We start from the raw sequence: 12,107 nt of genomic DNA, 5'->3' as shown, positions 1-12,107 counted from the left end.
ACTCCCGACCACCCAGGCGGGACGGTTCACTGGACAGGGGAGCACGTACTTATAGTTCTTCATGGGCTGATTTCGGTCTGTGCTCCCAATGACCGAGAAAGCTATCTAGCCAGCTCTGCCCAATACTTCCATGGCTTTTAGAGTGTTGTACCAGCTCGACTGAAGGGCGCGATTCATTTTGCCTATAAACATAGCAGAGGAGCTCGTTTACGCCAAGAGAAAGCGAATATTCACAGCAGCACCTCTCGATCTTTAATATTTTTTTTATCTTCTGTGAAGATTTGCGAATGACGTAGTGAGCGTGTGCGTGTGCATATAACTGCCTCTTACGATAGACCCTTCTATATTAATTTACCCAATGCAGATGACTTAAGATAATGATTGAAATACTCATGTACATACGAATTGCACTTGTAAGCTTTATAACAGACGGCATGCAGCTAAACCAAAAAAAAAAAAAAATATGTGAACTCTGAGCGTTCTGGTTAATTATAAACAAATCCAAGTCCATTATAACCAGAATTATTTTCTGTTTGCACTTTGCAAGTCTCCATAATAACTGGGTGAAAGGAAGAGTAGATAAATTTTATATAGTCTCTCCTTAGAAACTATACATACGTATAAACGGTAAATTCCCAAGTCCCACATATATAACCTACTAACTCTGCGAAAGAATATTTGCCTAAAATTTTGGTAAAGAATGAGAGACTCTCGCAAACTCCGGTACTAAGCCTTAAGTCAGAAAAGATGTCGAAGTACTAATTTTTTCCCTTTTTTTTTTCAGGCCTAGTTGCGGCCGGACAACCCCGCCACCCCACCTAAAATTTATTATCTGGTGAAGATAAGATCGAAAATTTACATATACTCACTCTGTGATTTCATACTTTCCCTCTGCTCTTGGGCTATCGCGAAAACATACAGACTAGATATAAAATGACTTCTACTGCAGTTGACCACCCTGAGGGAGTGGATGAAACCATCCTGACTCTTCGCAAAGTTCTCGTCAATGAGTCCGAGCCGCTTGCCCGCCGATTCCGCGCCCTGTTCTCCCTGAAGTACATTGCTTGTTTGCAACCGCCCACCGAGAAGACATTGCCTGCAATCCAGGCCATCGCAGCGGGGTTTACGTCGTCCTCGGCTTTGCTGAAGCATGAGCTCGCATACTGCTTGGGCCAGACTCGTAATCCAGATGCAGTCTCGTATTTGCTGGAAGTGGTGAAGAACACGGAACAAGATGCAATGTGTCGCCATGAAGCCGCGGAGGGTCTCGGTGCTCTGGGATTTGACACTAGTCTGGGTGTCCTGAAAGCTTTGCGGGATGATGAGAAAGAAGAGGATGTTATTAGAGAGACATGTGACATCGCCGTCGACAGAATTCTCTGGGAGAATTCGGAAGAAAGGAAGAGCGAGAAACTGAAGCCTAGGTACTACAACCGTTTCAAATGCTCCCATATCCGCTAACAGCTTTGTTTTTGGGAAATTCTTCTAATTGTATTTGTTTCTTCAATGCAGTGATTTTACCTCGATTGACCCAGCCCCACCACTCCCAATGGCGTCCAGCCAGCCTTCTATTTCCGACTTGGAAAAAACATTGCTCAACACAAAGCTCCCTTTGTTCCAAAGATACCGCGCTATGTTTGCCCTGCGCGACCTTGCCTCGCCCCCTGATCTTCCAACAGCTGTCGAAGCTGTCGAAGCGTTAGCTAAAGGACTCAAGGACCCGTCTGCTCTCTTCCGCCATGAAGTTGCCTTTGTGTTCGGTCAGCTCTGCCACCCGGCGTCTGTTCCTAGTCTCACAGAAACCCTCAGTGATCAGAAAGAAATGGGTATGGTACGACACGAGGCTGCTGAGGCTCTTGGTAGCTTGGGTGATGTTGAAGGTGTGGAGGACACCCTAAAGAAGTTCTTGCACGACCCAGAGCAGGTGGTGAGAGACAGCATTATTGTGGCTCTAGATATGGCGGAGTATGAGAAGAACGGGGAGATGGAGTATGCGTTGGTACCGGATTCAGCAGCCCCGGCCGCTGTATCTGCTGCTTGATGAATTTCCGTAAACTAAAAAAGATTACAGTGGCTTAATTGATACTCGCTTCATAGATGTACAGCCGCGAACCCAAAATAGAAGTCCTTTCTGATGTTTAGTTGTTTTGTGTCTCCCTGTAAATCAAATATTAGCATCGTGCACGAATGACCATCGAGGGCCAATGGAAGTCAAGTGGCATACTTGTAACCGCAAACGCAAGTGTAAAAGACCGTGCTTCCTTCGTCTGCACTGCGCAATTGCACAGTTGTGAAATACATCTCTTTCCTACCACATCTCGCACAAGTATGTTGTGTAAGAGCTTCTGTCCTTTTATCTGCAGCTGTCAAGTTCTGGACTGCAGATCTTTTTGCCCTCAGTGTCGAAGGGAATGCACTCGCTTTGGATTCAGAGACGATAGTTTTAGGGACAATGTCTGAAAGGCGAATGAGGTTAATATGAGCCAGGCAGAGACTTCGCCGAGTGAAATCAACTTACCTCGATTACGAGCTCCGCAGATACTGCAGACAATGAGTTTTGTAGGGTCACCAGACGACTCATCTAATAAATTTCCACAGTCATTGCAGAAAATTAAGGACCCAATCGCAGACATCTTGACAAGTGGTGGCTTGAATAAACTTGTAGTTGTAAGAGGTATCTGGAGCGATTAGTTAGTACTACTTTTTTTTTTTTCTTTGGCTGGTTGGCTGGCGGAAAGAATTCCCAGAGCACGGGCCACTTCCTGATGGACATACATGATTAGTGCCGGGCGGTCAGAAACGGCAGCGGCAAGAGACCCGTGCCTGGCATGATAATAATTATTGCATTGTTTTTATCGTGGAGTCTCTCAAGAAGACAGGATTTAGGACGGAGATGAGATTTGAGTCTTTTGCTTGAAAGCCATGTCTCCAGTAGGAGCATGCCATTTCCTTCTTTTCAAATCGCCTGGGTCCTCAACTCCAATCCTCCCTTAACGAAACCCCCAGTTCATCATGGACCGCAACTGGCATCCGGCCGTTCAGGTCGTCATCAATGGCCCTCAAGCGCAGGCTCACACGCCCAGTGGGCTACCACAGCACCGGGACAAGCCGTTATATGTGGAAGATGCTTTGCAATACTCACCCATGTCCAGTTCTCCAATATTTGGCCTAGGTGATTTGATATGAAGCCTAACGGGACATGGTAACCGCTAGCTGATACACGATTCTTTGTAGATTGCATACTACGTCCTGATGTTGGTCGGCCCCCTAATACTACCTCTATCAACCATATCCTTCAATCCGGCCGTACTACTTTGACCGAACTCAACGACGAAGTTTCGTCTGGGCGTGATGAGTCCAGCCGGTTAGAGACATCTCGAGAATATCTGCAACAGTTGCTGGATGGTGACCAGTTAACCGAGTTGTAAGCGTCTCCAATACCTCACAGTTACGAAATAAAGCTCATGATTTCATCAGCAAGTTCAAGATTCCTATAGCCTCTCGTAATGACCAACGTCCCCTTCCCACTCTCTCCAACGAGCATACTTCCAGTCGCAGCAATCTGGGCTCATTCGCGAGAATGATGTTGGAATCAACAGATATAGCATTTCGCTGTAAGGTTGGCCTATTCCAACCAGTTAGACGCTAGACTGACATGTCACAGATCCCACGCCATCGCAAGCTGAGGATGAGAAGCGCTCTCAAAAGGCTAGTTCCTGGAATTCGAAAGCACATGCGGCAAATAAATCGACGCCCGCGCCCTACAATCAACATAATAATATGTCGAGCAACTTGTCCGTAGTGATTCCAATCAAATCGGTACCTCCCGACGCTGATAATCGTGTTGTTTCAAAGCGGAGGAAGCTCAATACTGATGGGGACGATAACCTTGCAGCAATCCGGCTCAAGGACCAGAAAGAGGAGGCAGACGCAGCTCTAGTGAAGCTTCAGGACTTACTTCATGAAATATTCGAAGCCGAGGATCAACTAGAACCAGGCATGACGTCTGCTACGACGGTTGAGCACCCAAACGCGGTGTTTTTGGCTCCCCGGGCGCTTGATATCAGCGGATCGCTTCTGTCTTCGGATATCCACAGTCGTCTCCAGAAGGCTATCCGGAAGGTAGTGGGATTCAACAGACTCCAGGATATCCCATCGGACTATTTGAACAGGATTCAGAAGCTTTGTGAGAAGCCCGTCATTGCTGCACAATCACCTGATTTAAGATTGGAGGATCCCTCCAACGACTCCGAAGCGCAAGAATGGCTGAAGAAGATAGACGATATGCACAATGCTCTTCTTGCAGTAGGTACCCTATTACTGACTATGTCGGGCTCTCAGACGGAACGAGACCTTTGTCCTGAGGATCTGATCGAGGCCATTCCGAACGTTCTCAATCAAACATTCGACCACTGTGTCATCCCTGCTGTAGAAGCTCGACCCGGTGGGAAAGAGGCCCGTCATTTTGAGTTCTTCTCTGCCCAGAAACGTGTTATCGGGGGATTGATTCAGCAAAGCAAAAAGGCTCTTGCGCTTTTCGCTGATTTCCTTTCACGGATAGACGTTTCTGAAGGAACTGTCACAGCGGCTGAATTTTTTGCTTGCAAACTGATATTTGTAGAAAATTCTCACACAGAGAAGGATTCTGCAGTGGGATTCCAGAAATATGAGTCCGTTCGACGCGGGGCTATGGATGTCCTTGCCAAAGTATTCTCTAAATACCCCGCTCAGCGCCCATTTATCTTGGATGAGATTTTAGTTTCTCTGGAAAAGCTGCCGTCAACACGGCAAAGTGCAAGACAGTTCAAGCTCGCTGATGGCAAAAATATCCAGCTTCTAACGGCATTGGTCATGCAACTGGTTCAGACAACTGCGTTAGATGTACCGACGTCACGTTCATCAAGAACGAAATCTAAACTTCCACCTTCAGGTGACGGCGGCGAAGATGAACAGCTGGATGATCCACGCGGAAGGGAAGATGATGATGATGGAACCGAATTGACCATGGAGCAGTTAGCAACGAAGGTCAATCGCCTCTACGATAATGCCGTCCGCAGTGCTCAGTATATAGTGAAGTTTATTGTTCAACGAGCAATGACATCCACCAAAACAGGTGATCAGCCGTATCGGAACATCCTTGATTTGTTTACCGAGGATTTGATTGGCGTCCTAGGGTCGACAGACTGGCCTGCCGCAGAGTTACTTCTCCGCATAATGGCCTCTCATATGGTTGGCATTGCCGACCTGGATAAGAGCCCTGCTACTGCAAAGAGCATGGCACTTGAGCTCCTCGGCTGGATGGGATCTGCGATATCAGATCTTATCGTGACTGCCCAGCATTTACTTCCAACCATGGAAGAATCTGACAGTGAGCTGACCGACTTTCTAAAACAGTTATTTGAAGATTACTCCGGGCGTGCCCTCCATCCTCAAGATCTCGTTGTCGCAGAAGGCCCCTATCGGATGACTCTGGAGTATTTTCTTCAAGTTCGTCACCTAGACGATTGGCAGCTCACCAGTGCTCGGGGTTACTATTTGGCGCAGTGGGCAAAGTCTTTCTGTTCAGTCTATTATAATGCAGACGAGAGGGACGATGTTACTTATGATGATATGACTGAAAACCTTGTCGATCTTTTTGCAAAATTGTTTTCTGACCCACTGTGGCTGGAAACCCACAGGTAAGTAATCGGGTGAAGTGCTTGTTGCTGATTCGACCCTAATAGGTTTAATAGGCATTTTAATAATATATCTGCTGCGCATGGAAGATTCTCATACATAGTGACCGTTCTGAACTCGAGCTTTTGCAAAGCTTTCGATACGATCTTGAAGGTTCTACTTAATTCTATTGCCAGTGACCAAGCCAAAGTCCGCAGCCGCAGTTTGAAAAGCGTTATCTACATGCTTGAGAAGGACCCAAGCCTTCTCGATAGGGACACATCGGTGATGCGTGTTATTCTTCGATGTGCTACCGATGCATCCCCTATGGTGCGTGACTCTGCGCTCTCTCTGATTGCGAAATGCATTTCCCTAAAACCGAAACTTGAAGAGGATGGCTGTCGGAGTATATTGACCTGTGCTGCTGATCCAACCGCCGGTGTGAGAAAACGATGCATTGGTTTACTTAAGGACATCTATCTCAAGACCTCACGTACTGAGCTGAAGTTAGCGATTCTGGACAGCTTCCTTCAACGGACAGGAGACCTTGAAGAGAGTGTCTCCACTCTGGCTCGTCAGACTTTTGAGGAGATCTGGCTGGCCCCTTTCTACGAGTTTGTTGACTCAGCGCAAGATGGCCCTAAATTGAAGGTTGGCTTGGGGGAGCGAGTGACACTATTTGTTAGCTTAGTGCAGCGCAGCGAGACAGCGCTCGAAACGCTCGGCGGTTGTCTCAGAAAAATTCTGTCCGACAGCTCTAAATCATCGTCTTCGAATTTCAAAGTGTGCAAGGCAATGGTCTCTACCATGTTCGAAAAGCTGGTGGAGGATAGCGATGCAGGAAAAGAATTCCAACAAGCTCTCCTACAGACGATAACTGTGTTCGCAAAGGCAAATGCGAAGCTATTCCGCCCCGACCAGTTGGAGACTCTTCACCCTTACATTGGGCATCTTGCCACTGCGGAAGACCTCTTCCTCTTCCGATCTGTGGTTGTGATTTATCGATGTGTTTTACCATACCTCTCCTCTGCTCACAACACTCTCTTGAAGGAAGTACAAAATGATCTGTTCAAGAGCGTTGCCAAACTTGCTCGCTCAGAACTGAATGAAGTGATGGCCTGTCTTTGGACTATCAACGGGGTTCTACAGAATACTGACAGACTCGTGAAGCTTACCATTTCTGTGCTCAAGCCAATACAACATTACAAAAACATTGACCTCTCCGACAATGCCAATATGGCTGTCCTAGCTCGAGCTAAAAGTTATATCCGGATCGCGGGTTGTGTCGGACGACATTGTGATCTCGAAAAGTATGAGCCACACTTCAAAAACGCTTTCCCATCTTGGAACGGCGGATCAGTAGCTGGCTTGGTGGTCGATTCGATCATCCCATTTACCCTTCCGAAACAGCCTCTCGAACTAAGAGTAATGGCTCTAGAGAGCCTAGGCTCTATCTGCCAGTCCTGGCCTGCTCAATTCAGTCGAGATGAATCGAGACGGATACTATCCATGGTTTTCAAGGAAAATAACCCGAGCCTCCAGAATATTGTCTTGCGGGCATTTGCAGACTTCTTCGCAATGCACGAAGGCAAAGCTGAAAAGTCTGTTTTGCCCTCTGCCGAAGCCTTGGACCAAGAAAGCACGACGAGGTTAGGCGGCTCGCTGAAGGCCAGCGATAATGATGGAGCAGCTGCATTGATTGCTCAGCATTTCCTTCAGAATATGCTTCGAGTTGCGCAATCACGACAGGATTCTTATGCTCTAACTGCTATCGAATTGATTGCTAGTATCAACCGTCAGGGGCTTGTCCACCCAAAAGAGTGTGCAGGCGTGCTAGTGTCACTTGAGACGTCCACTATTCCCTCTATCGCTAAAGTTGCATTCGAGACACATAAAATGCTCCATCAACAGTATGAATCTATGTTTGAAAGAGAATACATGCGAGCTGTTCAGGAGGCCTTCTATTACCAACGCGACGTTGTCGGAGATTCCACCGGTGCGCTGAACCGTCCATATGTTGCCAAGTTGGCACCACTATTTGAGATCATCAAAATCAGTAATAGTCGGTATCAGAAGAAATTTCTTTCAAACCTCTGCGCAAAAGTTAATTTCGAGCTTAAGAAGCTTGATACCACTGGTAATCCACCAGAGCACCTTTTGCTAGCCCGTTTTGTGGCTCATAATCTCGCCTTCTTTGAGTATGCACAACTTTCCGAGCTTGTACCGACTATAGGCTGCATGGAGCGAATTGTGGCTTCTACTGGGACGGTTGTAGCCCATGCCATTGAAACGGAACTCTTTTCCGCTAAGCTAGAACAGCTACAGGGGGAGGGAGTAGCTATTCCCACCGCAGACCCTCCACCCCACCTGGTACCCTTGCAGCAGATCAACCCACAAGCTCTGCGGCAATTGGCTACAGCAGCCGCGGCGCTTTCGATGCTCTGGGAAGCTCGCACGTACCTCCGCCGCGTTTACGGTGTGACTGCTCACGTTCGCAACAAGGAGGCTAAAGCTGCGTCTAAAGAGCTGAACAAGTCGGCCACAAAGGTCCACGGCGTGACTGGCGATAAATGCTGGGACGCCATCAATCGAAACATGACATCCTTGGAGAGCGAAGAGAACATGGTTAGCAAGTGTCGGGAGTTCGCCACATTGCTTGCCATTGACGATGAATTCAAAGTCGACGATGACATGGAAGCGGAAGTTGACGACGGCGTTACTGATATGGACGACCCAGCAGCTCTTGGAACTTCCAGTGGGCCGCGTCCTATGAAACGAAAGAGCTCCATGTCAGGGCAAAATCCCACAAAGAGGCCCCGGGGGAGAAAGCCTGGATCAGGCAAGAAGAGAGCCAGCATAGAGTCTGATGCCGAATCTGATTGGAACTGAAGGAATTACGTGCTGTTTTTGGCTGCCTGGCGTAGTCAACGCTCATTTCTTTGGTTGTTTATTGCATAGACCTCGCATATGGGATAGGGCTGGCGTTGGGGAATACACGGTTTGTTTCTGAAATTCCCGGTGACATGATATATTTTTTTTTCTGAAGGGCGCTAATGGACATCTTTGTATTCCATATATTTCTTCTGATCTCTTCTACCATGTTATTTGGGTGGTTATCCATAGGGTGGCGGCGCACGTCATATAAGGTCAAAGGTTATCACTATGCGTTGTTTCCCATATAATGTATTCCCTAAATTGAAGTCTTGGGCGGTACTAGTTGCTGTCTACAAGACTTGCATGTATTATTTTATTTTCTTTCCTAGTATATTATTTCCCCAAATGATACATGATTTATGTCCCTGACGAGGTATTTCGCAAATTGTCGCGTAATTTGAGGTCATCCATTGTGTTAGGTAAACCGACCTTTCATTAACTAGTTAGCAGATTTGATCGAAAGACCAAGCCGGCAAAGGATCCGGGCGGGTCCAAGACCTAAATAAAAAGGCTTAGTCCCAAGCATGACGTAGCGTCGGTGAACGACAACACCAAACTATTCCGTCTTCCGTCTTGCATTATTTTCCCCTTGGGCCTCCTCCCCAGATTTCTCCCTCTCTCTCTGCTGTTGACCGGTTGCTAATTCACTCGCTATTTGCCTTACATCTCAATCGCTTAACCTGACCATTTCACAGTTTCTGTTCTCCTGTGCTGAGCAATTTGTAGCCATCATTGGCCACCCTGCACGCCATGAGCGCAGTGTTGCTCCGGAGTCGACCGGACCAAACGGCGCTGAGGAGAATTGGGTTTTTGTCGAGTCGGCTATATTCCTCAAAACCCTTGGGATCAACTAGGCTCGCTACCTCCCGAGCTCTACCCCTTCGTCAAACCTCCGTACCGCAATGCCTAGCGTCGCGTGCGTTCTTCAACAGTCACTACTCGATCCGACACCAATCAACAGCGCCGGAGTCAACTGACGCTCCACAAAAATCCTCTTTTCGAAATGCGTTTGTCAAGACATTTGCCTATTGTGGGTTCTTCGTTGTCATGAGCGGTGCTGCAGTGGTAGCTTTCTTTATCTACGATGCGACCACGTACCGTGAACACTCAAGTGCTGAAGATATTCCGGTCTCGGAGTTGGCTCTGAATCCCCGGCGCGGCGGCCCCAAGAACTTGCCTGTTGCCGATGTGCTGGTTGGGGATTATGATTCGGAGGCTATGACGGAACAGAAGGACAAGCCGAGGCTGGTTATCCTAGGTACAGGTTGGGGCAGTATCGCTCTTCTCAAACAATTGAATCCCGGCGACTACCATGTCACGGTCGTTTCGCCCACCAACTATTTCCTCTTCACTCCTATGTTGCCCTCTGCAACGGTCGGCACTCTTGGATTAAGGTCGCTCGTTGAACCAGTCCGGCGGATCGTTCAGCGGGTCAATGGTCACTTTCTGAAAGGCGAGGCGGTAGACGTTGAATTCTCTGAGAAGCTGGTTGAGGTGTCCCAGGTCGATGCCAATGGGCAAAAGCAGAACTTCTATGTCCCGTACGACAAACTTGTCATTGGTGTTGGTATGTGTGCAGTTCCGCCAGCCTTTTTACCGAACAATCTGTTCACTAACGTCTCGGTCATTCAGGTTGTACAACGAATCCTCATGGTGTTAAAGGGCTTGAGAACTGTCACTTCCTAAAGACTATTGATGACGCTCGCCAGATCAAGAATCAAGTTTTGGATAACATGGAATTGGCCTGTCTACCGACGACCAGTGACGAGGAACGCAAACGTCTACTTTCTTTCGTCGTTTGTGGCGGTGGTCCAACCGGTGTTGAATTCGCAGCTGAGCTGTTTGATTTGCTCAACGAAGACCTGCTCTACTCCTTCCCCAAGATCTTGAGAAACGAGATCTCTGTCCACATCATCCAAAGCCGTACTCACATCCTGAACACTTACGATGAAGCCCTTTCTAAGTATGCTGAGGTGAGTTGATACTACCACCATACGGCCAAATCTATCCTTATTAATCGTGCAGGCGCGTTTCGCTCGAGATCATGTTGATGTCTTGACGAATTCCCGAGTGAAAGAAGTTCGCGATGACAAGGTTGTATTCACCCAAATGGAGGATGGCAAGCCTGTACTGAAGGAAATTCCTATGGGTCTCTGCTTGTGGTCGACGGGTGTCGGTAAGTGAATCTAGCCCATTCTTGTATGCTTCATTAAAAGCTTATCGTTGCCCTAGCCCCAGCCGAAATTTGCAGGAAGCTCTCGGCCAAGCTTGATGCACAGAACAACAAACACGCTTTGGAAACTGACTCACACCTACGCCTGATCGGGGCCCCGCTTGGTGATGTGTATGCTATTGGCGATTGCTCGACAGTTCAGAACAATGTGGCCGACCATATCGTATCCTTTTTGCGCACAATCGCCTGGGAGAAAGGCAAAGACCCAGAGAAGCTGCATCTCACATTCCGTGAATGGAGAGACGTCGCCAACCGGGTCAGGAAGCGTTTCCCTCAAGCATCCAACCACCTTCGCCGGCTAGACAGGCTCTTCGAACAGTACGACAAGGATCATTCCGGCACTCTCGAGTTCGGTGAACTCTCCGAGCTCCTGCACCAGATCGACAATAAACTTACATCCCTGCCTGCCACTGCCCAGCGTGCCAACCAGCAAGGCGAGTATCTAGGTCGCAAACTTACCAAGATTGCCGCCGCGCTTCCCGGCATGAGAGCCAACGAAATAGATCACGGCGACCTCGACGAAGCCGTCTACAAGGCGTTCAAGTACAAGCACCTTGGCAGTCTAGCCTACATCAGTAACGCCGCCGTCTTCGATTTCGGAGGATTGAACTTCAGCGGTGGTGTTCTGGCCATGTATTTGTGGCGTAGTGTGTACTTTGCCGAGAGTGTCAGCCTGCGTACCCGCTGTATGCTTGCTATGGACTGGGCGAAGAGAGCCCTGTTTGGAAGAGGTTAGTTTCCATCCCCTTTCCCTGTGTTTGAACTGTGATACAATCCGGTACTAATGCGCTTATTGTCCCAGACCTCATGAGTTTCTGATTATTTAGCTACAGTAAACCACCCTAGCAGCGGTACCTGCTATAAACTACATGGTGGCATTTTATCATCTACTCTTTATTTAAAATTTGTTGGGATATACCTGTTTTTCGTGATCTCTTTACATTTCCAATAGATACCATTTGTGATGGTCACTGGTAATGGCTGGATCCTCCTTGTATGCTTTGAGAATATCATATTATTGTTGTATCTATCTCTTCAGGAATAGCCAAAGGACTATTTTACTATAGGAGGAGTTCTTCTCGTCTTTTGGCTTAAGTCATTTCTGTATATCTCGCTAGTATGAAGCTCATTTATACATAGCACTACTAAAATATATAGCCTCGGTATGTGTTTTCCATCTTGTTCCCGCATGCCACTGTACGGCATATATATATATATTCTATGACCCCATACTAACTCCCTAGAACTACACATTTCCGGGAGAGAATATATGGAAGGGACCAAC

General features: G+C 47.6%; 4 protein-coding genes across 4 annotated transcripts; 3 read left to right on the top strand and 1 right to left on the bottom strand.

Annotated features, from left to right (window-relative positions):
- Window positions 1–807: 807 nt before the first annotated feature.
- BDV27DRAFT_134628 (deoxyhypusine monooxygenase) lies at window positions 808–2,698 on the top strand. Its single transcript, XM_032068340.1, has 4 exons — window positions 808–1,422; window positions 1,511–2,157; window positions 2,225–2,456; window positions 2,519–2,698. Exons 1-2 carry the CDS (start codon window positions 934–936, stop codon window positions 2,039–2,041), a joined length of 1,020 nt encoding a protein of 339 aa, XP_031923428.1. The 5' UTR covers window positions 808–933; the 3' UTR covers window positions 2,042–2,157; window positions 2,225–2,456; window positions 2,519–2,698.
- Window positions 2,019–2,698, bottom strand: BDV27DRAFT_41580 (DNA-directed RNA polymerase I core subunit RPA12). Its single transcript, XM_032076577.1, has 3 exons — window positions 2,519–2,698; window positions 2,225–2,456; window positions 2,019–2,157 (listed from the first exon to the last, which is right to left on the bottom strand). The coding sequence occupies exons 1-3, from the start codon at window positions 2,631–2,633 to the stop codon at window positions 2,139–2,141; spliced, it is 366 nt and encodes a 121-aa protein (XP_031923429.1). The 5' UTR covers window positions 2,634–2,698; the 3' UTR covers window positions 2,019–2,138.
- A 193-nt stretch (window positions 2,699–2,891) lies between these two features.
- Window positions 2,892–8,573, top strand: BDV27DRAFT_41573 (putative sister chromatid cohesion protein Mis4). Its single transcript, XM_032076576.1, has 5 exons — window positions 2,892–3,172; window positions 3,235–3,424; window positions 3,478–3,614; window positions 3,665–5,678; window positions 5,733–8,573. Exons 1-5 carry the CDS (start codon window positions 3,013–3,015, stop codon window positions 8,542–8,544), a joined length of 5,313 nt encoding a protein of 1,770 aa, XP_031923427.1. The 5' UTR covers window positions 2,892–3,012; the 3' UTR covers window positions 8,545–8,573.
- Window positions 8,574–9,154: 581 nt separating this feature from the next.
- On the top strand, window positions 9,155–11,943 carry BDV27DRAFT_41558 (putative NADH-ubiquinone oxidoreductase 64 kDa subunit). The gene is made up of 5 exons (XM_032076575.1): window positions 9,155–10,156; window positions 10,222–10,562; window positions 10,615–10,765; window positions 10,822–11,553; window positions 11,625–11,943. The coding sequence occupies exons 1-5, from the start codon at window positions 9,340–9,342 to the stop codon at window positions 11,639–11,641; spliced, it is 2,058 nt and encodes a 685-aa protein (XP_031923426.1). The 5' UTR covers window positions 9,155–9,339; the 3' UTR covers window positions 11,642–11,943.
- The last annotated feature ends 164 nt before the right edge of the window (window positions 11,944–12,107 follow it).

Source organism: Aspergillus caelatus, assembly GCF_009193585.1.
Source record: "Aspergillus caelatus strain CBS 763.97 unplaced genomic scaffold BDV27scaffold_216, whole genome shotgun sequence".
Taxonomy (NCBI): domain Eukaryota; kingdom Fungi; phylum Ascomycota; class Eurotiomycetes; order Eurotiales; family Aspergillaceae; genus Aspergillus; species Aspergillus caelatus.
The sequence above is the reverse complement of the archived record's forward strand: the minus strand, read 5'-3'. Positions and strand labels throughout refer to the sequence as shown.